The following is a 23,559-nucleotide window of genomic DNA, read 5'->3' as shown; positions in this document are numbered from 1 at the left end:
TTTTGTGATCATAGGGGACATATCTTCTGCACGTGTATGTCTCTGCAATTTTTTTTTTTTTTGTCATTTTCTCCCTAATTTTTTTTTTTTTTTGACATTTGTTCACATGCACCCTCCTGCTGTAAGTTACACAACTACAAATTGATAGTTTGATACTTGTCAAATCAATTCTGAAACCTTTCCAAAGTAATTTGTTTCCCAGCTTTCATTCGATTTAGTTAGGATTTGTTCCGGGGAATGTTTAGAAAAAGTATATGGGTTCCACATAAAAGGGTTTCTAATTCGGTTTAGTAGGGTTAAAAGTGAAAGTCTCACCTACTCAACATACGTATATAAAATACTATTATATAGATATGGTTTTGAAACAAACGATTATAGGTCATGGACTTGAGATATGTTCTACTTCTATGTAAAAGTAGAACATATCTCAAGTCCATGACCTATACCATCACCACATGGCTCAGACGCAATACAGGATAAAAGATAAACTAAGAAATTTTTTTGACTCAATCAACATCGAATATTATTCAATATTCAAAAGACAACTCATATATGGAGGGTTTACATAACCAAACCATGAGTACTACTTGTTCTTCTCTGGCTCTTCCTTTGCTCATACAGTCATAATCTGCATCATCCGTAGGCAACTCGTAAAGACAAACAATACATGTCCTCGTTCTGAGCCACAGACATGTGTTTAGGCAGTGGCTTTGTGTGAGAAGGTGGCATCTGACCCCAATAACTTTTCAAAATTTAATGTAAAAAATTGAATAAGTTAAACATGCCCCCATTGTTTGTAGCAAAAATATTTTCATTGAACAATTTTACTTATGCCCCCAACAAAAAATTTCTATGCATCCGCCCCTGAGTTTAGGTGGTGACATGTAAAAAATAAACAAAATGAATTTGTAATACATGTTCCAAATTTGAAAAGAATATAAAATGTAAACGCAAGGGAACAAAAATACACTTTTAAAACCCAGTGAAGAGCAAAAGTCAGTCGATGATGAGGGAATAATGGTCATTTAAAGTTGGTATTTTCAGATTAACGTTGGAGAAAAAAGTTCAGATTTTGTTTTAAAAAAATCTTTTCCCTTTTGTCTATCTCTCTGCTCAAAGTGTGGTGTAGAAGACTAACAACTTTTTGTTCTCTTGTGTTTCTTCATATTTCTCCTTTTTTTATCATACGATCTTCAGATGTTAATAGCTTCATCTCGCTGTCTCCACTAGATCAAACTTGCAGACAGACAAGCTGCTCATGAGAAGACTCAGTGGGAAGCAAAGACATTAGGAGCAAGAGAAACCAAGCTTGAAGATAATCTAGATTCTCTTCAAGGAGACATCTCTTCGTTTACACGAGTATTTAAAACTCTGGCGAAACAGAATCCAAGAAACTAGACAGGGATGATTATGATGCAACAACCCCATATGAGTTTGACCAGCTTCCATATCTAGTAAGTCAACACACAACTACAATCATCTTTTTTTTTTTTTCCCTTTCTTTTGTTGGTCATATCATATCTAAAGTTGTTGCAATTACATTAAAACTAGGATGATGTAGATGAAACCGAACTGAGGAGATTGGAAGACGCAAGGTTAGCTTATGTTGCAGCTGTGAGTAACGCAAAGGAAAGACAAGATGAGGAGTCTCTAGCCATGGCTGCTAAAGCTAGAGCCTACTTGCAATCACTAGCCTTTAGATACTAATAATCATCTTCAGTTACTTTCATTGTATGTATATTTGTACCATGAACAAATTGGAGAAAGTAACGGTTCTAACCGAAATAACTTTTTAAAAATCCGATTCACATGATTCAAATCGGTTTAGTTCATTCTAAATTCGGTTAAATCGTTTTAAGTTAGTTTAAATATGTTAAATTGAGTAATAATGTAATACAAATCAACCAATTTGTTTGTTTTTGTTTTGTATAAAATAATTCACTAAAACAATTTTATAATTAACCAAAAAACTAATATATCTTTATATAAATGTAAAATATAAAACGATTTTTTGAACACTGGTTTCTAAAAGTCAAGAATGTGTTTCTCATTAACCAAATAACATTGCCTCCGAGATCCTCTCCTTCATGAAATTGCACAAGTAATAGAGTAAAATTGGTTTTGTTTGTTCCAATTAAAAAAAAAAGAATATAGAATTTTCATTTTTCTCATATCTTGGTAAAACACACACATTTCACAAACACTCATTCAATGAAAAGCCGTATACATAATAACGTAGTGATGGTTATTTCTGTTTTCCTCTTAAGCGTTCTTGTTTTGCCAAGGCTTGAGAACACCAACAACGATCACTGCCACAACAATGAGTAGGATGATGATTGCGATACACATCCACTTTCTTGAGCTCTTCTGTAAGCTCTTCGCTCTTACAAGAGCTGTGTTCCCTGATTGCACGTGATCTACAGCATTTGACACCTAAACCAACAGATACTCATCATCAGTTACCATTTACAACGCCTTCACGTTGAAGAGTGTGTACTCACTTACCTGAGATTCAATGTTGTCAAGCATTTCTCCTTGCGCATCAACCAAAACTGCCATGTCCATGAATATCTGCAACAACAAAAGGGAATATGCTTTTAATTTGACTAATGGATTGCATCAAAACTCAGCTCAAAGGTGTTTCATCTTAGTGTAAGAGAATAATGAAGTCAAAACATACTTGTTGTAAGTCGAGAAGTTTCTTTTCCAAGTCTCTGACAGCGTCATGACGTTCTTGAATCTCCGCCAAGGTGTCCATTACCTGAGAGAGAGAAAAAAAAAATTGCATGTTCAAGATATTGGATTGTTTATAACATGAAAAGAAGGATCAGACCTGTCCTCTTCCTTGCTCCTGAATCGCTTTCTGGAAGATTTGTTCGCTGTTTCCAGTTTCAATCAACTCATCAATAGTCTGGAACATCAAGAAACAGCAAAGGAGTGAAGTTTTGTTCAAGCTTCTGAAGACTACAATAAAACTCAGACTATAGTTTACTTACATCTTCATCTGCTCGCTGTCCAGTTACTAATGCAAAGAAACACACAGAAACAATAAGAAGAAGTAAAAGGAATAAATAAATAAAGCAAAATCTTATAACATCAATAGCATACAGACCTGTAAAAATACGCCTGTCAACAACCTCGCGATACTCTTGTTGGATGTTCTCTCTTAGAACCTATAACAACAAGTCAGAATATTAATTTGAGGAATTAACAGTTTTAAATATAATCTTGAAAAAGTTATTTTTTTTTCTTTCTTCATAACTCACCTGAAACTCAGCCATCTTGTCTTTAAACTTCTTCTTTAAGGAACTGTTGCACAAGAAGAAAGATCATCAAAGTCATACCAACTTTAAATACTAATGACTGAGATAACAACAAGAATACTTACAGTGTGGTCGATGTTCTTGATCGATCCACACCAGATCCTTTCCCACACCCAGGTTTTTGTCTATTTGCCAAGTTCTACAACATTTTGAATAAAGACTAAATTAACAAATGCAAAGTTAAAAGGATAAAAGACTAAAGAGGCAGTGACTCTACTACCTCTTTGTCTAGCTCCTCGAGTTTCCCCTTTATGAAACGAGCAATACTTCCGACTTCATCAACGTCCTTTTCCATTTTCTTCTTTATTGCTGTTCATTACATATGGATGGCAAACCATTAACACTAAAAGTCTCAAGTCGTCAAATAAAACAAGAAGCGTGGCTGCTTGAAGTTCATATCCTCTCTCATCTAAGAATGGTTAGTTCATCTAATGCTTTATTCATAGTTCCAGTGGAGTACATGCTTAAGCTAAAGTTCATTATATCCACTGCTAATGCAAGCTACTACCCCCTAATGATCATTGAAACTTATTTGCTTCTATCACTAAATCCCAAAACATACCAATAATTAATTCAGGAAGAAGATGAATGAACAAAACTTACCCTTCATGGCAGGAGCTTTAGTCACAGCCTTGGACTCCTCATGTGCAGCCTATAAGGTTTAAAACAGTAATGCAACAGAATCATAAATCTTTGGTAAAGGAAAGCCAACAAGCATTTAATTACTATGTAATTGGTTTAAAATACCTGAAGTTTCTTGAGAAGCTTATTAAGCTTTTCATATTGTTTGTCAATGTCTTGAACCTAACAAGACAAAGGAAGAAAACGCTTAGGCAGAGTAAGTTGGTTTAGAGTAAATGTATATCACTTGAGTAAAAATACCTTTTTGAAGAACTCGTCTAAACCTTGATCACCTCCTTGTTCACCTAGCTCGACATCACTTTGTCTAGAAGATTCGCCCCGTGGAAGCTCAAACGAACCCTACAAGATAAAAAAAAAAAAAAAATCCACAACTTAAACTCAATAATCGATTAGCTTATACCCTTTAAGTCTCAGATGATAAAAAAGCAGAAAAGACTAAACCTTAAGATCAAATAATCAGAAAAGACTAAAACTTTAGCTTATCATCATAGGATCATTACATTATGATTCATTACATGATCAATTTCAATTGCAGAACATAAGAAAGTGTCTTAATTTTTGAAAAATCAGCATCTACAATAGATAATCAACATCCCAATTCAAACTCAACAAAACCCTAAAAATCTCACCTTCAGAAGATCGTTCATCGTATGGTGTTGGGAGACCAAAGCTTGGTTTCGGTTTATTCCAAGAACGAAGGAGAAGACGACTTCGATTAAGCCAAAGGCAAGTGTCGATCTTCGAGGGACAAGCGAGAGAGAGACTTAGTGAGACAGGAATCGAGAGAGGAGGGACGGATCTGGCTCAATGTAAGGAGGAGTTTAGTTGTAATAATATGTAATCTTAGGGATTTTAATTTCCTTTTTCCAGATTTATCGGTTAATGTATTAATAACCGGAATTAAACCGGGGATTGGTGACTTTAACCGGTTCGGTTTGGTGGGAAAAGACGGATGTTTCCGACATGCCATCCATGTCCTAGCTAAAGACAACTCTGATAGGTGACTTGCCTGAAAAAATACTGTGAGACATTTACATACAGAGACACATTACGTCTTTGTCTTACCTTTAGAGACACATTCTGTGGTTGGGACACATTGTCCATACAGCTGTTTTTTTGTGGACGGAATTACCCCTGCTTTAGGTGGAAAGGGAAGTCTGTTCCTTTTAAGAAATAAACTACATGGTCAATTGGATTTGGTCATATAGTAACTTATTTATATTAGATTTTGGTTTGAGTGACTAAATGATTGTAACTTGACCGATGAGTTGCAATTTTTTGTATTTTTTTAATATATTTTTATTATTTTTATAAGTTCACCTCTCGTTCCTTAGTTTGATTATTTTTCAAATATTAAAGTATAAAAATTAAAAAAATTGACATAGTAAATTCTAGCTTTTTATCTTCTACATTTTAACATCCATTAATATATATTTTAACCATTTGATGTCAGATTTTTGGATTAAGCATTTGTGGACAAATGAAATATGGACATCTATATTGTGGATAGAAGAAAAAAGTGGATTCATGAGTTGTGAACACGTAAATTACAAATGAATTGTAGAAACAAGAATTATGGACAAGCAAACTAAAATCTATTTAATTATCTTTTTACTTGTTATATGTACATAAATATAGTATAAAAGTTAAGTAAATTTGAAAAGTCATCGAGCACAATCAATAGAAAATTTATGGACAGAAAAAATGTGGACGCAAGAAACTTGGACACTTAACAGATACTTATGGATGGATATATATGGACGCAATACTTATAGTTACGGTGAACCGTTGACAAGGAATAAACTATTCTTTTCCGTTCTCTGCTAATTTTAGAACAAAGAGACGAAAATTGAGATATATCATTACAAACAAAATAAAGCTAAAATGGTTCGATTTTGAAGCAGAACTCGCACATTGCATCAAGTGTTTGTGGACACGAAAAATTGTGGAAGAGTTAGATATGAAGATACACATTGTGGATGGTAAAATTATGGACACGGGAAAATGTGGACACATGAATCAAGGTTTTGTGGATGAAGATCTTGTGGATGAGGTCTTATGTTCAAGGTTTTGTGGATGAAGATTCGGCAGCCACCTCCACTAACCACCACCATTGTATCCATACTCACATCTTCCACCATCGCTTCCACAACCACCACTGCCTCCACTACGGTATCCACCGCTTCTTCCACCACGCCCTCCACAGCCACCACCATCGTTTCCACACGGGACTGAGCCTAGAGAAAGGGGTTCAATTTCTCAAGATGTAAAAAGTTAGGGTTTGGACCGAGAAGACAGAGTCAAGTAGTTGTTTTAAGAAGCGGGACCTAACCTTCAATTTGGAGTTAATCTGTGAATCACCAGACGCGGTAAAGAACAGAGTTTCGAGGTCGAGAAACATAGATCGAGATGTCGATTTCGATTTCGGGAAGAAATTCGGGGAAAAAAAACGTCGAGATTCAGGGAGAAAGAAGACGTCTATTAGAATGAGAAAGGGGTTCAATTTCAGATTTAGATTTCTGGATCAAAAAGATGTCGGGGAAGAAAGAAATTAAGATTCATTAGAAACGACGATAGATTTTGTGAAGATAAAGGAAGAGATAAGGTTATTAGAAATGTTTTATTCATTTTCACAAAAGGTAAAAATATTATATCAGTTTGGTTAGTTGGATTGGCTAACAAGAGTTACCTCTCTCTTTGCCTCTCTTAGTTGGAGGTTTTTTAGTTGGAGGTTATGTTTGTAAAACTAACATGAGAAAGTGTGTTACATAGACAATGTGTCTCTTAGTGATATTGCAAACTCAAATTGTGTCTCCCAGCGTAAATATTTCTTAAAACAAAATATATTCTTTGCTGTTAATTTATTAATGTCTGATTAGTTGCTGTCTTTTTCTAATTAATTATTCGTTGGTCAATTACATCCTATCATAAATAAATTGTTCAGCATGCTTCTTTGTTTTTCCCGATCTCTTACTTTTTCTTTTGTCAACTCCCGATTTCTTACTAAAATAAAAAAAGAACATAAATCAATAGGACAATGTGGCTGCATGCATTTTATGCATATTGTATCACTGGTTTTTCAGCTACAAAATATAGGGACAGAGTTCTTTTCATAAACTATAGGGACAGAGTAGGAAGTTACAACTTAAAAGTAGTTATTGTAAAATTTGATTTTGATTATATATATGTTCCAAAAACTGTTTTGAATTTGATTTTGATATTTGAATTTAAAAAAATGCTTTGAGAAGAAGAAAAGTTAGCAGCAATAACAGGAAGGACAAGATAGGTTGGGGATAAAGGAAGAGAGAGACGAAGAATTTGCATGCATAAGCTAAGTGGTCAATTATGTGAAAATGAAACAAAGTGCAACTTATATTTTTTATTAGTATTTTGTTCCTCTAATAAGTTTGAAGGCTTGAAGCATGCCGGTGATGAAAGTAAAGTATCACAATGGACCATTTATATCCAGTTTTTATATCATATATTCTCTTAGTACTAAAATTTCTGCATGAAAAAAAGGTATTGTAACTTTGTAAGCATGTCTAAGAAAACAATCCAAGATATTTAGTTGTTGCAAAAAAGAAGCAAAGTAAAAAAAGGTAAATGTTTCAAAATTTACCAGGCATGGTATCTAATAATATGCGTGTGCCATAGACAAAAGAGAAAGAAAAAAGCTCAACATGAGTTCATCATAGAACGTAAATATAGAGAATATGACCGAACAACAATGTGGTTCTTGTGAAGGAAAGAAAAGACTGTTTTGTCGTAGATAAAGCTACTAAGAATCTTTATTAAATAAACAAACAAACCAGGGAGAATCTTTTGACCGCAAGGAGATATATCGCACGCAATCCTTCCCCCCACCAGCAGATTACAGGAAAGAGAGACTAGAGAAAACCTACAAAGAAAGGAAAAAAAAAACGAAATTACAGTGAGAAGATATGGAAACTCAGAATATATTGAATTACTAAAGTGTTGTGGTAGTATAGAATCGTAGGCTAAAGCACAAACACAGACATTTCTAACTGGCTAGAACTCCAGCAGCTAGATATATCTATTTCAACAGAGGTTAAGTCAGGCTCTCTGAAACAACCTAAAGCATCAAAAAAAAATTCTAAATCAACAATTTTAAACCCATTCGACCTCTAAATCTAAGACAAAATGTCCAAACTTATTAATCAAAATGCTCTGAGTCTTACTTCACAGAGAGAGAGAAAGATACTTCAAGTATACTGTAAAGAGCAGGAAAAGCTTACTCCACTCCCGAGTTCTCCCTCGTTCCAATTAAACTCTAGTAGAATCGAAATGGTCTTATGACGGTTCACTCGATTCTCGATCATATTAAGATTCAACTTTACAACTCACACGAGAACGAGAAGCCAATGATGCATTTTAGCCATTACGAAACCAGATGATCTATAAACCAACAAGGTCAGGTCCAAGCCTAGACCATAATCTAGCTCATTCTACATTAAACACAGTAATCTAAACAAACATAAACCTCAAAAAATTTGATATGATCACATAATCAAGCAAGTCTCTCACATAGTCACTGTGTTGTTGTTGTTTCTTTTATTTCTCTGTCTAATAAGGTGTTCGCAACAATGTGATAAGATTCAAAAATGGTATAAATATTTACATTTTACCAAAAAAATAAAAAAAATTCTCTTACCAACGAGAAATCGAAATTTCCTCACCTGATTGTTACTCGTAGCCTCCGCCGCGAGCGTTCTCATCCTCCTCAACAGTGGTCGTCAAGTAAACCCTAGGCAAGTCCGTCTCCTCGAACGTCTTCTTCTCGTGAGCCACGTCATCCTTCTTCAACAGATAACGCTTGATTTGCGGGCGGTTACGGTGCTGATCCCTCGCGTGGTACAAGATGTTGTACACATTCTCTGGATCCGCGGTAGGTACGATCGCCTCTTCGTCGATCGTGGCGGGGCATCTGATGCGATACTCCGTCGCCTTGGGAACGGACTCTAGGTACTCCGGATGAGCGCAGGGTCCGGTTATCTCCCACGGCTTCTTGATGAAACGTCTGAGGTTTTGCACGAGGGAGGATGTCGCCGTCGCCGCTGATTTCGCCATTGATGATGGTTAGAGAGAGCTTGGTGTGAGTAGTTTCGATTCTAAAATGCTTGATTGGTTTACGCTAAACCGGGATTTAACTGGTTTTGGTGAGGACATGAGAGAGACGAAGAGATTTCGTGGGCCTCTTAACGGGCTCAATTATTTTAAAATAGGCCCAAAATGTTTTAAAGAGAGTTATTTAACTTATTGTTAGTTAGGGTTCGTGTCGTGGATGCTTTGAAGTTAGGTTCCGGCAACTAGACGATCAAAGTTGCGATTTTTGAGCAGGGGACGATGGTGAAGAGTGTTATCTCAATGGATCAGCTGAAAGCTCTGTGGCACTCTGAGGTCCACAATGAGCAGAAGTGGGCAGCTAACATGGTAAAGTCTCTTTCTTTTTCTCTCTCTATGAGGAGTCTGTTTATGTTTGGTTTGATTCTGAGTTGAGCTACGAAGTTGATTCTCTATGACTTCAATTGAACTTTGTTGGGTATTGCAGCTATTGTGAGAGTCAAGGTTTAGGGGTTTATCTTGAATTGAGTCAGTTGAGTTTAGACTTTGATTCGCTTTGCATGTTTCGAGACGCCAAGTCAGAGCTTTTCTTTGTACATTTGATGATGTCTTGAGCAATTGTTTGAATCCGAATTTGGGAATGTTGGGTTTCTCAGAGATTTAGATTTTGTCAAATCACAAGTCCATGCCTTGAAAGTATATGAATATCTTGTTCTTTTGATGCTCGACTTTGTTTTTTACATTTAAAATCTGATGTGTTCTTCTTACCATCGTAATCTGTCTCACCTTTGGTTGTCTCTCTACTGGTTGGGTGCAGAAACTTGTGAGAGCACTTGGGGTGTTTGCAGGAGGAATCTTCCTCATGCGTGGCTTTGGTGATCTCATGGCTGTCTGAAGCAAACCTGATAACAACGGAGGATCGTCTCTTATTTTCTCAATTTTTTTTGTACTTCTTCAATGTCTTTTCTCTCCATCGAACTGGTGGTCTGGTTTATGATTCCACCAATGTTATACAAATATCTCAGTTCAAGATTTGTTTCTTGTTCTCAGTGACTCGGATTTTATCATATGCTAAAGAATTTGTTTTTTCATTCAAAGTTAGCTCTATGTTGCATTTTCATTTTTTGTAAACAAGCTTACTCAATGTCTCCTCTGTATACTTGAGTAAAGATTTTTTTATGCTTCATAGTTTCAGAAGGTGGCTCTAAGCCTCTAATTTACCTGAATGTCTTCAACTTCTCATATATCATAAATAGTGGATATAAAACATAAAGTTGGAATTCAATTTCTGTGTGTCTGAAATGAGAACCTTCGAACATGAGCTCTAGTCTAGTTTGTTACTCAAAACACCTAAATAATAATGAGAAAAGTTTCACAGAAACAAAAAACTAGGCTTCAAATCTCACCATGGCGCAATTTATAACTTAAAAGTGCGGAAAACAAGAACCAAACAAGGTTTGATAAAAGATAAAGAAAGCAAGAGTAGTTCAGAATTATTTCTTTGTCGCGGCAGGTCTATTAGGTCCCAAGTAGTTTGTGACCAATCCCATTATAGCAAACCTGTTTCAAATACAAGAAAACTCGAGTCATCATCAACAACAATCAACACCATGGCTCATATTGTCTCGGGATTTGAACAGAAAGTGGTATAAGCAATTGCGTTTGGCTCTCTAACTAATGAAAACGACGAGAGTGAGGAAGGGAACCATACATCATAGCCATGGAGATCTGCTTCAAATCAGTCTCCAAGTTCCTCATATTGGCCAGCGACTGAGCACAGAATATAAGCGCAAGCCACGAGCATATCTTGTACTGAATACACACAACAACAACAAAACAAAACAAAAACCATCTCTTATCCATTAGACTCCAAAGAAACAACTCATCTTCTCATCCATTTGAACTGTGCTCAAATCTCAAAGGAGATCAAATCTATCTCTAAGTCTAATAACATGATTCAATCACACTCTTGAGTAGCTAGAATCTGCCAAATCTAAGGAAACTAAGCTAAATCAATTCAATCGAAACTATAACATCCAATCACAACTGCTATCTCATCCATTTGAACTGTGCTCAAATCTTAAAAGGAGATCTAACTCTATAACATGATCCAATCACACTCTGAGTAGTTAGAATCATCCAAATCTGAGGAAACTAAGCTAAATCGATTCAATCGAAACTATAAGATCCAATCGAGCTACAGATTGCTGTTGATTAATCGAAGATCCGACGACCTAGCTCACCAAATCTGAAGCGTAAACAACCGGATCAAGAGTTTCTAGAAGCGAGCAAGGATCACATGAGATCTAGTGTGTAAACTTACTCTGAACATAACCCCAGAGACGCCGAGGATAACCGCGATGAATCCGGAGTAGTCAACGGGGAGATCCTCCGGGGCAATAGGTCGCGGAGTGTAAGGCTTCGCCGCCGAAGGCTGCCGTGGATCGTTCGCCGACGAAACGTTCCCGTGACTGTGAGACATCCTCTCTCTCTCTCTCTCTCTCTTACTTCTCTCTCTAAAACTTGCCGTCACTGTAAAATCTGATCTACTGTTAATATTGCTCCTTCGATCATATAACTACACCGCAGTAACTTTTTATTTTTACACCAGTTAATAATTTTTTATTTAATCCAGTTAAATAAGCTTCACAGTATAATTACAATTATACCCTTTATGTTTCTTCTTTCATAAGCCCTATAAGAAGAATAGCTCTCGCCGGCGTCTCTACGCCGCCGGCATCGAACCGTCGTTCGTCTACTGAAGATTTTGAGAAGCCTTTAAGCTCAAGAGCTATGAGCGCCTCACAGTTTCCTCCGCCTGCTTCTCCATCTCCAGCGTCTTCTTCGCGATCGCTAGCTTCTCCATCTCCATCTCCATCTCCGGCGAGTTTATCATCATCATCATCGTCATCGATGAGGCTATGGAGGCCAGCTGCTCAGCGGAATCTAAGGAACCAGTGGTCAAAGCTCTCGACTTTCCGGCAACAGTGGGTCGCCGCTTGTTCCGGCGGAAAATCTCACGCCACTTCGCTCGTCAATGCGTATCTATCCCAAACGTGTGGAGCCCTTACTAACTTTGATGTGTGATTAAATTAAAAAAGATGAATGCTTTTAAATCACTTTGTGTTTTGTATGGCTAATAGGTTTGTGCCAGCAATGAAGTTTGGTGCGTTGAGTGACATGGTTGGTATCAAGGAGAAGACTTTGAAGAAGCTGTCTAAGCAACAGGTGAAAAGTTTTTAACTTTACTACACTCTTTGTGTTTTTTACTTCACATATTGAGTCTTTGTATGTTCAGAGTTCGTGTCGGATCAAGCTTCTATCTTCGTACAAGGAAATGGTGAGTGTGTGTGTGCACATGACTATCTAATATTCTTGTGAATTTGGAACGTGTAAACAATTATGTGGTTGGTAAAATGCAGGTGGCTGTTGTTGTTGAGATGGTGAATGTAAGTAGTTCTCTGAGATGTTATATGAAGCCGAGTAGCGGATCGATTATACAGTTCTCTGGCTCTAAGGAAGATTCAGATGATGCTGGAGACTGCGGTGGCATCCCTGTGTTTAATTTTTTGAATGTCTCTGCATTTGGTAAGCTCATTAACCAAAAACTAGTCATTGATTACTTGATTCACCTTTTTCTGCAATGTTGATATGATCACAGAGACGATGGCTGAGGAGCTTGTGGAGATGTTCAAACGAGAAGTAATGCTAAAGGTAAAGTTTACTTTCTTCCTCCTTACTCAATTCTGTATATAATCTCTAGGCTCTTAATTAGCTTCTGATTTTGTTTTCTGCCATAACGTCATTATTCAATAGAGATTACTTGTCATGGAACTGGTCTCTTTAAGCTGTGAAGTTCCTCAACCGGTGAAGCTCAGTTGGTCAGCTGAGCTTTACCATGGAGAGTTTGATGATCTCTCCAAATGTTCTTTATACTCCAATGAGCCAATTCTCCCCAGACTGAGAGAAGATAATCTCGGTATTTCTTCTGTATCACATACCAACCAGCCAACCTCGGAAATTTTGCAGGTATGTGGGATTTGTTTTCAGGAAAAATCTTCTGTTAAAATTATCTTACAAGGTCTTTTTTTTGCTATGCAGATTTACTTGACAACTTGGCTTGCAGAGATAAACATTGACAGTCATAGGTAAGTATTTACAGTTTGACCACTGTCATTCTCGAGTTCTACTCTTTCTGATGAGAGCCTGTGTTGCATATTTTGTTACAGGGTGGATGAGATATTAGCGATGGCCGGGGAAGAAATTAGACTCACCTTCTAAAGTTTGAAAGCTGTTCCTTAAGCGTCTGGTTAAGTTTCTGCGACTTTAAAGCATGACTGCTTCTACAAAGCTCTAAGTGACTTAAGAGACAAGAGGAAGAGATTTTTAGAACCTTAGCTTTGTTGAAATTATATTGTTATGTTTTGTTTACTGGAAACCATAGGTTGTAACCTTATTAGATTTTCTGTTATGAGCAATTTTTCTTTACTAAGTATACAAAATATTCTGACTTGCAATAATCATATATGATCATGAATACATTAATTCTTCATGTCTAGTAGGAAATCTCCGGCTTCTTAACAATAGAGACCTTCACAGTTCTCAGAATCCTGACCAACTACTAACTCATACCCACCCAAGAAATACAAACATCTGGTGCACGAGATACATATGAATGGGAACTACTGGCCAAAAACAGAATAATATGATGGATTCATCAATGGTTAGAGAGAGAGACAGTGTACCCTGTCTGGAACATTCTGAGGCATTGGAGCTATAGTAACATATCTTTGTGGGTTTAACCTAAGTGAACTCACGTTCCGGTCTGTAGATGAGGATGTTGGGTGGAACTTCGCAAAACGATTGATCACTGCAAACTTCTCTAGATCCTGGACTTCCACGATCAAGTCAGCAATTGTTGATCCGTTCTGTAGTCTGCAAAAAAAAAAACAGATGTTCATGAGATCAAGCCGCCATAACGAGTACCCATTAAGAACTAAAATCAATTACTAGAGAGAGCTAGGCATGGTCTTTTACCCTGCAAAGTTATTTTCTAGTTTCTGTGACCTGCTAATGAAATCTTCAGCAGCTTTGGAGATGTACTGGTCACTGGTTGTTTCAGTTTTCCTTCTCTCAGACACCCTACACAAGAGTGGATAAGTTTGTGTTAATACATAACCTCAAACTCTCCAGCATTTCAAGGATAACAAACAGTACATATCCTTACGGGTTTGATTTGTTCTGGGGCAAAAGGCATTCGTTCCTATCAGTAAAAGTGGAGCTACATGTATCTCCTAGTGCACCTCTTGCAGCAGTATATGCAACAAACTCATAGTTTGAGCTAGCAATCAAAGATATTACCCTAGCAGGAGGCGGGCGAAATAGTTGTTGCATGAGTTGTGTTGTATATATAAGCCTTCTCTTTGATCTGAGTCGTGGGCCATCCTCAAGTAAATTCCCATATTCCACCTGTGCGAACATAAGCCATCAACTTATTCAACAACATTGGACAACGAGACAGGCGAGAGAAAGTATGTAATGAGGAAACTCACCTTTTCAGCAAATTGATTGGTTGCTCTGGCCCAATCAACCTCCGCCTCACTGTAAAGAGTATAGTAGATTAATACGGTAATCTATATGAAAGATTAAAAATCAATATTAGTGCTCATAAGCCACACACCTGAGAGTCTTAAGCCTCTGGGAACCATGCATGACTTCTTTATTCCAAGATAGAAGCTCTGATGTTGCGGTTTTGCGCTTCTTTGGTTTAACAACATTCATAAGTTCGTCAGTTGCACCACGAGGCAATGACTCAGATGAGGGAATCTCCGCTCCTGGTGCGGAGCCTGGCATTTTCTGCGTATTAAACTGCTTTGGAGATTGAACATTATGTGAGCCATCAGCCGAACTCCCAACATTAGAAGATTTTTCTCCTATCTTCAAGGGGGTGAAAGTTCCATATTGATTATACCAGGATGGAGCCATCTGAGGACTGATTTGTTGTTGATGATCTGCTCCAGCCGAGGCAGAATGATTCTTATTGGAGAAACTCTGAGAAACAGTTTGGCCGAAAGGTAGCGAGTGGTTCTCTGATTCCTTGTGATTCAATCCATCTCTCAGTAAACCATCAGATCTTAAAGGTGACTGTTGCACCTCTTTGGAAGCTACCTTTTGAAGATGAACAGAACTATCCTCGACTCTCTTCACAGTCATCTTGGGTGCGTCACCCTCCCCACTTCCAGCCATACGCTCATTGTGACGCACGTCATCTTTTGGACGGTTGTTAGAAGGAAGAGAGCGATCCAAGGTTTGATGATTGATCTGCCCCATTTTGGAGAACATCGAAGCAACACCAGCTGTTTGTTTTGCACCCATATCTTGACCCTGCAACTCATGCATATTCACCATGTCCCTCCCACTTAATGACATGTCTCCTCCATTTTGAGAGGATAATTGATTTCTCTTCTCCTGCCTTGAGAAGATGTCTTCTACGTGGCTATTGGTAACTGGATGCGGCCGTAATATATCTGGCTGAGGCTTAGGTGGCTGGTTCCAAAACCGATGTTGCGGTGCTGAAGTACCGGCTCCTGAGTCAGACCTCATACCAGAAGAGGAACTCTGCTGAGGCGAACTGAATCCAACCCGAGGCTGAGGAGCAGACAGCATAGGAAACCCTTCAGCTGAATCTCCTTTGTTGTTGTGGGTCGTAGGATTTAGCAGGGAAGGTGTTTGTGCTGAATAGTCACTGCTTCGGTCTCTTTCTTTCACTTGAGGGGTCGACAACTCAGAAGATGATCTGACTAAATGGTTAGGAGTTAACTGTCGGGTAGAAACAGGCGGCAGTTGATTTTGGTGATACCCTTTGGAATATGGGAAACCAGAGGTATTGTTGCTTTCTCCTGGTCCTTGATAAGTGGATTGCTGTGGAAAAGATTGACTAGATGCCCATGGAGCAAACCTTGATTGACTTGTTGCTCCTTTTTCAGGGGCAGTATGAAGTGAATTCAATGGCTGCAAAGAGTTCATAGAAAACTGCACGTTATCAGGTGAGGGAGCTGGTTGAGATGGCGGAGCCAGCTGTAAACTAAACCCCTGAGAAGCAGATGACTGACTATGCCTAAATTGACCACCATTTTCTGCAGAGGGTGTTGATTCAGGAATTTTGAAAGCATCTGTTTCCACAGAACGCTCCTCCGGCTGGTTCACCTTGTGAAGAAGCTCAAGCATTGTCTGCCTGCGGAGGAAAAAAATCAGAAAGGCAATTGCAAGCACATAGGGAATAAGATTTACTCAATGATAATAAGTGAAAACAGTGAGTTGAGGGTAGTTAGGTAACTCTGTCAGTTAGTTGACAGACTAAACCTTTTCCACCCAAAGAAAAAGTACCTTGACGCACTCTGCACTTGATTACACATATCAACACTTCTGTCGGCTGAAGCAGATGTACTAGGTGAATTCTCTGAACCCATGCCTTGTGAAACAAGTCCCTGCCATAATAAAGCCAAAAGAATGTTCAGAGGGATTCAGATTACTAGAACAACGTCAAAAACCAACGGATAAAAAATTTACCCTGTCAATTTGCATGTTCATAGGTGGCTGGCCAAGTGACTTTGACTGCCCAAAATACCCTTGATTTCCTCCAGACACCCGGTCCAATGCGGGTGGCAAATGAGAATTTTTTTCTCGATAAGGCTCGTTAGTGACGCCAATATTCCCCATGGGATGATAGTGAAATTTGCGACTAATTTGACTGCCATCTCTATGATTCACTTGAGGGGTAGCTTTCTCCACAGAGTTATTACCCAAATGCTGTTGGTTTTCCTGGACACCCCTAGAAGCAGTAGACTTGTTTTCCGCAGTGGCAATGCCAAATCCATAGTTTGCCTTCATTTGTAGATTTTGGGTGAAGTGATTCTTCTGTTCAACAGGAGCAACTAAGTTTGGATTAGAAGCAGCCTTCCAGATACCAAATCCATCTCCAATCCCCTCATTCGTTTGAATAGAGCCCGAATCATTGTGGAGTCTCTCACTTAGTGCATTTGAAGCCTTGACGCCAAGATTCTGGACCCTGTTACCAAAGCCTGCGTCATTACTGGATGTTTCTGCTACAGCAGATAGCATAAGAGCACTCCAACCCCCACCTTTCAAAGAGGGGCATGCATCATTAAGGTCAGAACTACTGGACATCAGGTTTCCCGTCAAGCTCATATCAGTGTCGTTTCCAAATGCTTCCCACAAATTGTCATCCGAACCAAACAAAATCTTTTCTTCTGTTGGATCTAAGGCTGTCGACTTCTGTGACCCAGAAACATTTCCAGGCGCTTTTATATATGATTTTTCTGGTGGACCAGAACCCTTCATCTGATCGAGTTTCTCCTGCGCTGAAACGTTTCTATCGTGTGGATCATCTTGCTGGAAACATTCGAAATTTGGGCTATCATTTGAACCTGGAGCTGAAGAATTTGAGAACATCGCTCTCTCCTGGTATGTGGATCTAGGTAGCATAAAACTATCAGGCTGATTGGTGAGAGAGGAACCATGCTCCGAAGCTAATCTGTTCATCTGAACGGGAGAGAAGGAACTTTGAGGTGCATTTGCTTCACCAAGTGGCATGCCGTACAAGGAAGGTTCAAACTGTAAGTTCGCCTGACCGTGCTCAGCGCCAAGCCCACTGGATGAACCTTGAACAAATGGTGAAATGCCGCGATGCATCCAGTTTGTATTTCCTGACACAAGATCAGGCTGCCAACCATTACTAGACGCATCCTGAAGAGGGATCCCATTAACCAAAAGGTGTGATTGATTATCACTTGAGCGATTTCCATTTACTGCATTTGAATTCAAAGAGTTGAGCTGCCTGGCCTGCAGCTGTTTCTTATGAAGCTGTTGTTGAAGTTGATACTCGTGCATTTGCTTAGCCATAACTTGCTGCTTTAGTAGTTGCATATCATTGAACGTCATCTGCTGCCTTGGAAACGGCTGGAGGATGCCAGGCGGCGGCTGGCTGTTTAATTGCTGTTGACCACCGAAGAAATCATAATTAACCGGAGATTCTCCTCCCATCTCAAACCTCATAGGAGTTTTCTGAATGTCGGAAGTAAACCCTTTCGCTGATAAGTTATCCCTACTAGATTCTACACCCACTCCCGAAACATTCGACCCATTCTGCATCGCCATCCAATTCATGTAACCATTTGTGAGTTGCTGATTATCTTGCAATAGACTTCTGGAGTACTCAGCCCTTATAGGTTGCTGCTGCTGCGTAAAATTCAAACCCTGGTGTGAATTTGAAGATTGCCATCTCTCGGGATCAACTGGAATAAGCAAGCAAGGAAACGTTTAAAATCTCCAGCAACATCCCACAGAAAAAGCTAGAAGTTAGTCATAAGGAGACAAAACGCATACCAGGTTGTTGTTGTGTGTTACAACTCTCCAGATTGTTAATAATGGATGTGTCTATATGCCTCTGGTTTCCAACTAAACCGTTGCTGAAACCGGACCAGCTTCCATCAACCACCTGAGACTGATGCTGGTCTTGAGATAGGCCTTCTTGTCCAAAGAAATTGTGGATCCTCTCTCCGTATTCGTTTCCAGACATAGATTCAGCTCCTAAGAATTATTCTAAATATCTGGAACCTCGAATAGAAACAGAACAAAGTTCAAGATTGTCGTCTCCTCGAGAATTCATGAGCTGCCTTCAACTAACATCCTCGGAATACTCTCAATATCTCCTGTTAAAACAAACAAAACAGTTACTACTTATTTGAAGTTGTTTAACACACACACAACAACAACAAAGACCACAGAGCATAATCCTCAACTCTGATTCACTACATAACCAAAACATTTGTTCAACGCCCTCAGATTACAACTTAGCTCCAATGAGATTCCGAAAACTATAAACACACTCAATGTACTCCAAATCCAGCAAACTTGAGACCACATTTGATACTACTAAACGTCATTCAAGATCTTTAAACCAAAACCAACTAAAGCTCAATCCTTTATCAACAGCTCAAAATCAGATTTTTTTTTTTTTTTTACAGAATTGCTTTAAAATCTGGCGAATCCACTCGAGATCAAAATCAAATCGAAGCTTCAAACATTACACTAACCAAGAATTAAACCTCAAAACGAGAGCTTTCAATGCTTAAATTCCCACCGAGACACTTCAATAATTGAGTATTATAAAATCAATCTCACATACTGAAAAAGTTTAGGGTTTCTGAAAAGGGGAAAGAGAGAAAGATGCGAACTTACACTTGTATGTATCTACAACAAAGGGAAAGCCTTTCTTCTTCCTCCCAGCAGCAATTTCGAATGAGTGCGTTTAGGGTTTCCGAGCTCGAGAATTAACGGAGAGAGAGAGAGAGAGATAAAGTGATCGCAATTTTTTTTTTTCAACGGCGGGGGCAGGAGCAATGACTGAGGTTCGGAAACCGAAGCGAGTTTCAGGCTCGGGTTACGAAGCAGAGATTAGAAAGTCTCTTGTAAAGAGAGAAGGTTATAGAGTTGGTGTAAGTGTGGGCCAGTGACGGACCATTTGCAACCAAGCCCACTTAAAACGTTGATACGACAATGTAAACATCGTCTCTCATAAATACTTTCTTCAGTGGTTTTTGTTTAGACTTTTACCGATTTTATCTTATTAGCCACGAGAAAATTTTCGTTTTACCACTATCGAGTAAGATTTTAGCTGAGTTTTGTATTTTTTTTCACAAAATTAAGATGGGAAAGAAGAAGATGGAAACATGTCAAAACAATTTTAACTGATTTTTGTATTTTTTTTTTTTTTGTAAAAAGGCTTAAGTTTTGTATTTTTTTCGTCAGAAACATATAAAATGATATTTTTAAGAACAAACGCAAATTAATTTATGAAAAAAACAAAAGAATAAAAAGAACTGAGTTAAATACCCATTTAAAATTTGTTTGTTTAGTTATGTTAATGAATAAATTTACAATTTCTTATACATGTATTTGTACGAGCTCAAAATTTTATATTTTTCTGAAATCCCAATAAACAAAATTTAAAATGGTGAGTGTGCACATGACTATTTTGTGTAGTAGTACTAGATTGGATTCGGGGAAATAATTTAAAATTTTGTGTAAAGTATTTCGTCCGGCCAAATGGATATAATATTTTATTAATGCACATACGAATACTACAAATTAAAAGAAACATTTTACGTGTAGCACTAGGCTGTTTACATATGAAATGAAAACAAATGTCGTTTTTTTTTTAAACACTAAAAAATGTCGTATATTTTTCAAACAAAAGTCGTATTCTTCTTTAGCAAATATTTGATTTACGGCCGCACGGCTGACAAGAAGTGGAGCTTCGGTGTGCATTACGTAATTTAAGATGTCTATCTTATCTCTGGGTGGACTGTCAAAGTGTCAAGTGCATTTAAATAGGAAGAGAACAGTCACTTTTACTAAACCATTTCGACGTTTTTGTAAATAAAAAGAGGTCAGTCGCTTTTGCCATAATTGATAGCTAGTCTTCTACTATAAAAAGAGAAGAGAACAAAAAAAGCGTAAGCGTCACTTCTTGGTCCATTCTCCAATAAACAAAGATTTTGTCAACAATGTTTTATCTATTTGCAAGATCTTCGTGTACTCCATGTACAGTACAAACAAGTGTTCAGAAAATAAAATTAACTAAAAAGATGAATACTGACAACATTGGAAACTACCTCACAAAAAGTACATTTCTAAGCAAAACATTCTCTGGTTGGGATATAACTAGAACACGGCTTCAAATAGTGAACGTGTTCCTTGTGGTCCAAAAAGTCCTAATAGTTTACGTATCCATCGTTGACAAAAGAAAAAAAAAAGTCCTTAGAGCATCTCCAAAGGCACTCTATTTTTTCCTCTATAATTTACACTAAAATAGAGTAACTCTATTATAGAGTTAAATTTGCTCCAATGGTTCACTCTATAATAGAGTTACTCTATTTTAGAGTGAAATATAGAGGAAATTATAGAGTGTGATTGGAGATGGTCTTATAAGTGATAATCGGTAGTCGCTTTTTAATTCTTGATTTTAAATTTTATTTTCCTGTCAAATGTTATTCTTGTTCTCATGTGAGGAACTTCCGGGTTAAGAGAAGAAAGGTACATAAATTCAACCAATTTTTTAAACTGATAATCTTATCACTAACACGAAAATTAAAACAACAGAGAATACAACTTACGTAACATTGACAAACCAACAGTTAAACGACAATACATAAGTAGTGCATAAAAACACATACAACCTTAACATAGATGCAAAGAAAAAGCCAAAACTCACACACATCAAAAACCAAATCCAAAAACTAACTTCTCAGAGTTTTAACTCGGATTTGGTGCGGTGTCTGAGTCCTTTCTTTTCCTTTTTAAGTACAAACCCGTTACACGTAGACTCTTAAAATAAACACAAAGGAAAAGTCAAAACTCACACACATCAAAAACCAAATCCAAAACTAAACTTTTTAGAGTTTTAACTTGGATTTGGTTCGGTGTCTGAGTCCTTTCTTTTCCTTTTAGGCACACCCATTAGTCATAGTTCGATGTTCCCCATCACACACACATACATAATCCTAAACATATGTAACATGATAGATGAAACAACCACTAAACCGATATGGCTGCTTCGGTGCATTTACCGACCATGATGGTGAGACCCGTACTCTTTGGTCCCCTACGGGCAGGGATGAAAGTCACCGCACTGTATGCTTCAGCTGGATAAATCATTTGCTCGAAATGTTTCACCAACTTATCTTTTCCCTAAACACGAATGTTAACAATAAGCTTGATATAAAAGAATATATATATGCGTTTACACATGTTGAAGATAGAGTATAGAACTAACCTGGATCCGAGCATGAGCAATTTCAAGTATTTTCCTTGAACCGAAACAACACCATGGCTTGTTGTTGCACGCCGCCTTAAACTTCGACACTGCTTCTGCTTTTGTGAAGTTCACAAATGCATACCCTTTGTTCATTTGGCTCCTGCTCAATTTAGTGCCATTAATTTAGTTTAAAAGAAAGATATAACATGTCGTACTATCAGTCTATGACATTGTTAATTATGTAACAAATATATCAAAGCGAAAACAAAAAAAAATTGAATTGATATATCATCCAGATTATTAATCGATTATCATATCTAAAAAGTTGTATCATCATTAGGTTGTTGCTCCTGCCTACACGCAAACATCTATATAAGTGTATAGGTATGCAAATCGAATAATTTTTTGATGTTGTCAGAGATATTAATCAAAAATTAAGACTAACGAATAGTGATAAAGTTAAAAAAATTAGACAAACAAAAAACTTACTGGAAATCGATGGGAAGATATAAGAAATCATAGGCATTCTCTTCATCTTCCTCTTTGTTATTTTCTTCTTCACAATGCTCATCCAAGAACTGAATAAGCATCTCTCTTCTGCTTACACAGTAATTATAAGATTCGATAAACATCATCATATAAAACAAATTACTTCACGCCTTTGTTTAACAAATACTCTTCTAGTGAATGATATATATTCATATAGATACGTACGTATACTTGTTGGGTATGTTTCTAAGCATGACAGTTGTATCGCCGTTGGACTCAGCTTGATAATGGATCTTCCTCCTCCACACCAGCTTATTACGGTCGTGTCTGCTGCTTCTTTCCCAGCCAAAAACCTTTTTTCTACTGGTCGGTGGAGGAGTCAGCTCTTGGATAGGGTCTTGAGAGTGAAGTGGAGGCAATTCTTGTGTTGCCTCAAACCAAGTAGGGTTAAGATTGTTATACCATAAAGGATAGTACACAATGATTGAAGATAGGGGAGGGAGGTTAGTGTCGGAGATGAAGAGAATCTGAGGTGAAGAGAAGTAGTAGTGATGCAGATAAGGGTTTTGGGGAAAGAAGAGAGGTGCGGCTGGGTTTAGGGTTCTTGAGACATCACCGTTCGTCATCGCCATAGAGGTTCTTATGTTTTCTATGTGCTTTTGATGATTACTATTATTTTCTTATGGAAAGATTTGATATCAACTACGGCGAAGGTGTCCAAATCGTCATCATTTCGTTTTTGTCAGGTGATGAGTTCTTCGACCGTTGATTTTTTGTATAGCATAGAGATCCGTGGCACGTACATATTTGTAATACCAAAGTATGTAGTTAAAATGAGAAGCATATACTAAGTTAATGTTAATGTTAATAAGGCCTTTATCGAGCTGGGCCCATATAATTTCTATGTTAATGTTTCTAGGCCTTTATCGGGCCGGGCCCATATAATTTTTATGTATAATTATTTTTATGTATATTACTTTTTTAGCTTTAGTAGTAGCACAACAATACCAGTTGTGGCTTTTATCATACCTACAATTATATATAATAGACTGATTTAACATGACCATCTAACCAATAAAATAAAGCATACTAGATAGCCTTTCATTTTATAATATATAGTTTTCATACGGACAAATCTCCTAAATAGCACATTTCTAAGTTTATATCACAAAAATAGCACTCAAA

At 37.6% G+C, this 23,559-nt stretch overlaps 7 protein-coding genes across 9 annotated transcripts; 2 read left to right on the top strand and 5 right to left on the bottom strand.

Annotated features, from left to right (window-relative positions):
* Positions 1-2,105: 2,105 nt before the first annotated feature.
* LOC106422595 (syntaxin-132-like) lies at positions 2,106-4,829 on the bottom strand. Of its 2 annotated transcripts, XM_013863374.3 has the most exons (13): positions 4,595-4,828; positions 4,206-4,304; positions 4,071-4,127; positions 3,927-3,975; positions 3,544-3,632; positions 3,389-3,462; positions 3,267-3,309; positions 3,113-3,173; positions 2,997-3,022; positions 2,834-2,911; positions 2,681-2,761; positions 2,506-2,571; positions 2,106-2,433 (listed from the first exon to the last, which is right to left on the bottom strand). In XM_013863374.3, the coding sequence occupies exons 1-13, from the start codon at positions 4,610-4,612 to the stop codon at positions 2,263-2,265; spliced, it is 912 nt and encodes a 303-aa protein (XP_013718828.1). In that variant the 5' UTR covers positions 4,613-4,828; the 3' UTR covers positions 2,106-2,262. The 2 variants fall into 2 exon arrangements, with proteins under 2 accessions (XP_013718828.1, XP_048603254.1); XM_048747297.1 differs by having other exon boundaries at positions 2,997-3,173; positions 4,595-4,829.
* A 2,726-nt stretch (positions 4,830-7,555) lies between these two features.
* Positions 7,556-9,125, bottom strand: LOC106422732. 2 transcript variants are annotated; one of them, XM_048747277.1, is made up of 2 exons: positions 8,638-9,125; positions 7,556-7,863 (listed from the first exon to the last, which is right to left on the bottom strand). In XM_048747277.1, the coding sequence occupies exon 1, from the start codon at positions 9,051-9,053 to the stop codon at positions 8,670-8,672; it is 384 nt and encodes a 127-aa protein (XP_048603234.1). In that variant the 5' UTR covers positions 9,054-9,125; the 3' UTR covers positions 7,556-7,863; positions 8,638-8,669. The 2 variants fall into 2 exon arrangements, with proteins under 2 accessions (XP_048603234.1, XP_048603228.1); XM_048747271.1 differs by having other exon boundaries at positions 8,663-9,122.
* Positions 9,126-9,245: 120 nt separating this feature from the next.
* Positions 9,246-10,144, top strand: LOC111204032 (mitochondrial import receptor subunit TOM5 homolog). Its single transcript, XM_022698237.2, has 2 exons — positions 9,246-9,416; positions 9,865-10,144. The coding sequence occupies exons 1-2, from the start codon at positions 9,330-9,332 to the stop codon at positions 9,940-9,942; spliced, it is 165 nt and encodes a 54-aa protein (XP_022553958.1). The 5' UTR covers positions 9,246-9,329; the 3' UTR covers positions 9,943-10,144.
* Positions 10,145-10,309: 165 nt separating this feature from the next.
* Positions 10,310-11,613, bottom strand: LOC106380519 (protein Asterix). The gene is made up of 3 exons (XM_013820285.3): positions 11,371-11,613; positions 10,759-10,859; positions 10,310-10,607 (listed from the first exon to the last, which is right to left on the bottom strand). Exons 1-3 carry the CDS (start codon positions 11,527-11,529, stop codon positions 10,541-10,543), a joined length of 327 nt encoding a protein of 108 aa, XP_013675739.2. The 5' UTR covers positions 11,530-11,613; the 3' UTR covers positions 10,310-10,540.
* Positions 11,614-11,726: 113 nt separating this feature from the next.
* On the top strand, positions 11,727-13,594 carry LOC106422731. Its single transcript, XM_013863508.3, has 8 exons — positions 11,727-12,103; positions 12,191-12,275; positions 12,346-12,387; positions 12,470-12,635; positions 12,709-12,761; positions 12,864-13,076; positions 13,149-13,195; positions 13,277-13,594. The coding sequence occupies exons 1-8, from the start codon at positions 11,841-11,843 to the stop codon at positions 13,326-13,328; spliced, it is 921 nt and encodes a 306-aa protein (XP_013718962.3). The 5' UTR covers positions 11,727-11,840; the 3' UTR covers positions 13,329-13,594.
* On the bottom strand, positions 13,541-19,520 carry LOC111204070. Its single transcript, XM_022698269.2, has 9 exons — positions 19,308-19,520; positions 18,453-18,778; positions 16,617-18,361; positions 16,434-16,534; positions 14,728-16,281; positions 14,600-14,648; positions 14,275-14,516; positions 14,085-14,189; positions 13,541-13,982 (listed from the first exon to the last, which is right to left on the bottom strand). Exons 2-9 carry the CDS (start codon positions 18,643-18,645, stop codon positions 13,772-13,774), a joined length of 4,200 nt encoding a protein of 1,399 aa, XP_022553990.2. The 5' UTR covers positions 18,646-18,778; positions 19,308-19,520; the 3' UTR covers positions 13,541-13,771.
* A 2,145-nt stretch (positions 19,521-21,665) lies between these two features.
* Positions 21,666-23,000, bottom strand: LOC111208491 (protein terminal ear1-like). The gene is made up of 4 exons (XM_048760964.1): positions 22,600-23,000; positions 22,375-22,482; positions 21,904-22,045; positions 21,666-21,818 (listed from the first exon to the last, which is right to left on the bottom strand). Exons 1-4 carry the CDS (start codon positions 22,998-23,000, stop codon positions 21,666-21,668), a joined length of 804 nt encoding a protein of 267 aa, XP_048616921.1.
* Positions 23,001-23,559: the final 559 nt, after the last annotated feature.

The sequence above is a fragment of the Brassica napus genome, chromosome A2 (assembly GCF_020379485.1).
Source record: "Brassica napus cultivar Da-Ae chromosome A2, Da-Ae, whole genome shotgun sequence".
NCBI lineage: Eukaryota > Viridiplantae > Streptophyta > Magnoliopsida > Brassicales > Brassicaceae > Brassica > Brassica napus.
This window is presented reverse-complemented; position numbering and strand designations above follow the sequence as displayed.

Bases quoted from the DNA above. Each gene is read 5' to 3' on its own strand.
- LOC106422595 (XM_048747297.1), bottom strand. The intron at 3,174-3,266 runs GTGAGTTATGAA...TTGTTGTTATAG, and splicing joins ACAAGATGGCTGAGTTTCAG to GTTCTAAGAGAGAACATCCA. The intron at 2,572-2,680 runs GTATGTTTTGAC...TTGTTGTTGCAG, and splicing joins AACTTCTCGACTTACAACAA to ATATTCATGGACATGGCAGT.
- LOC106422732 (XM_048747277.1), bottom strand. From the start codon at position 9,053: ATGGCGAAATCAGCGGCGACGGCGACATCCTCCCTCGTGCAAAACCTC.
- LOC111204032 (XM_022698237.2), top strand. From the start codon at position 9,330: ATGGTGAAGAGTGTTATCTCAATGGATCAGCTGAAAGCTCTGTGGCAC. The intron at 9,417-9,864 runs GTAAAGTCTCTT...GGTTGGGTGCAG, and splicing joins AGAAGTGGGCAGCTAACATG to AAACTTGTGAGAGCACTTGG.
- LOC106380519 (XM_013820285.3), bottom strand. From the start codon at position 11,529: ATGTCTCACAGTCACGGGAACGTTTCGTCGGCGAACGATCCACGGCAG. The intron at 10,860-11,370 runs GTAAGTTTACAC...GTGTGTATTCAG, and splicing joins TCTCTGGGGTTATGTTCAGA to TACAAGATATGCTCGTGGCT. The intron at 10,608-10,758 runs GTATGGTTCCCT...TATTTGAAACAG, and splicing joins CAGATCTCCATGGCTATGAT to GTTTGCTATAATGGGATTGG.
- LOC106422731 (XM_013863508.3), top strand. From the start codon at position 11,841: ATGAGCGCCTCACAGTTTCCTCCGCCTGCTTCTCCATCTCCAGCGTCT. The intron at 12,104-12,190 runs GTGTGGAGCCCT...TATGGCTAATAG, and splicing joins AATGCGTATCTATCCCAAAC to GTTTGTGCCAGCAATGAAGT. The intron at 12,636-12,708 runs GTAAGCTCATTA...ATATGATCACAG, and splicing joins TTTGAATGTCTCTGCATTTG to AGACGATGGCTGAGGAGCTT.
- LOC111204070 (XM_022698269.2), bottom strand. From the start codon at position 18,645: ATGTCTGGAAACGAATACGGAGAGAGGATCCACAATTTCTTTGGACAA. The intron at 16,535-16,616 runs GTAAATTTTTTA...TTATTATGGCAG, and splicing joins TGAACATGCAAATTGACAGG to GGACTTGTTTCACAAGGCAT. The intron at 14,649-14,727 runs GTGTGTGGCTTA...TACTCTTTACAG, and splicing joins CAGAGGCTTAAGACTCTCAG to TGAGGCGGAGGTTGATTGGG.
- LOC111208491 (XM_048760964.1), bottom strand. From the start codon at position 23,000: ATGACGAACGGTGATGTCTCAAGAACCCTAAACCCAGCCGCACCTCTC. The intron at 22,483-22,599 runs GTACGTATCTAT...CTGTGTAAGCAG, and splicing joins AACATACCCAACAAGTATAC to AAGAGAGATGCTTATTCAGT. The intron at 22,046-22,374 runs GTAAGTTTTTTG...TAAATTGAGCAG, and splicing joins TATCTTCCCATCGATTTCCA to GAGCCAAATGAACAAAGGGT.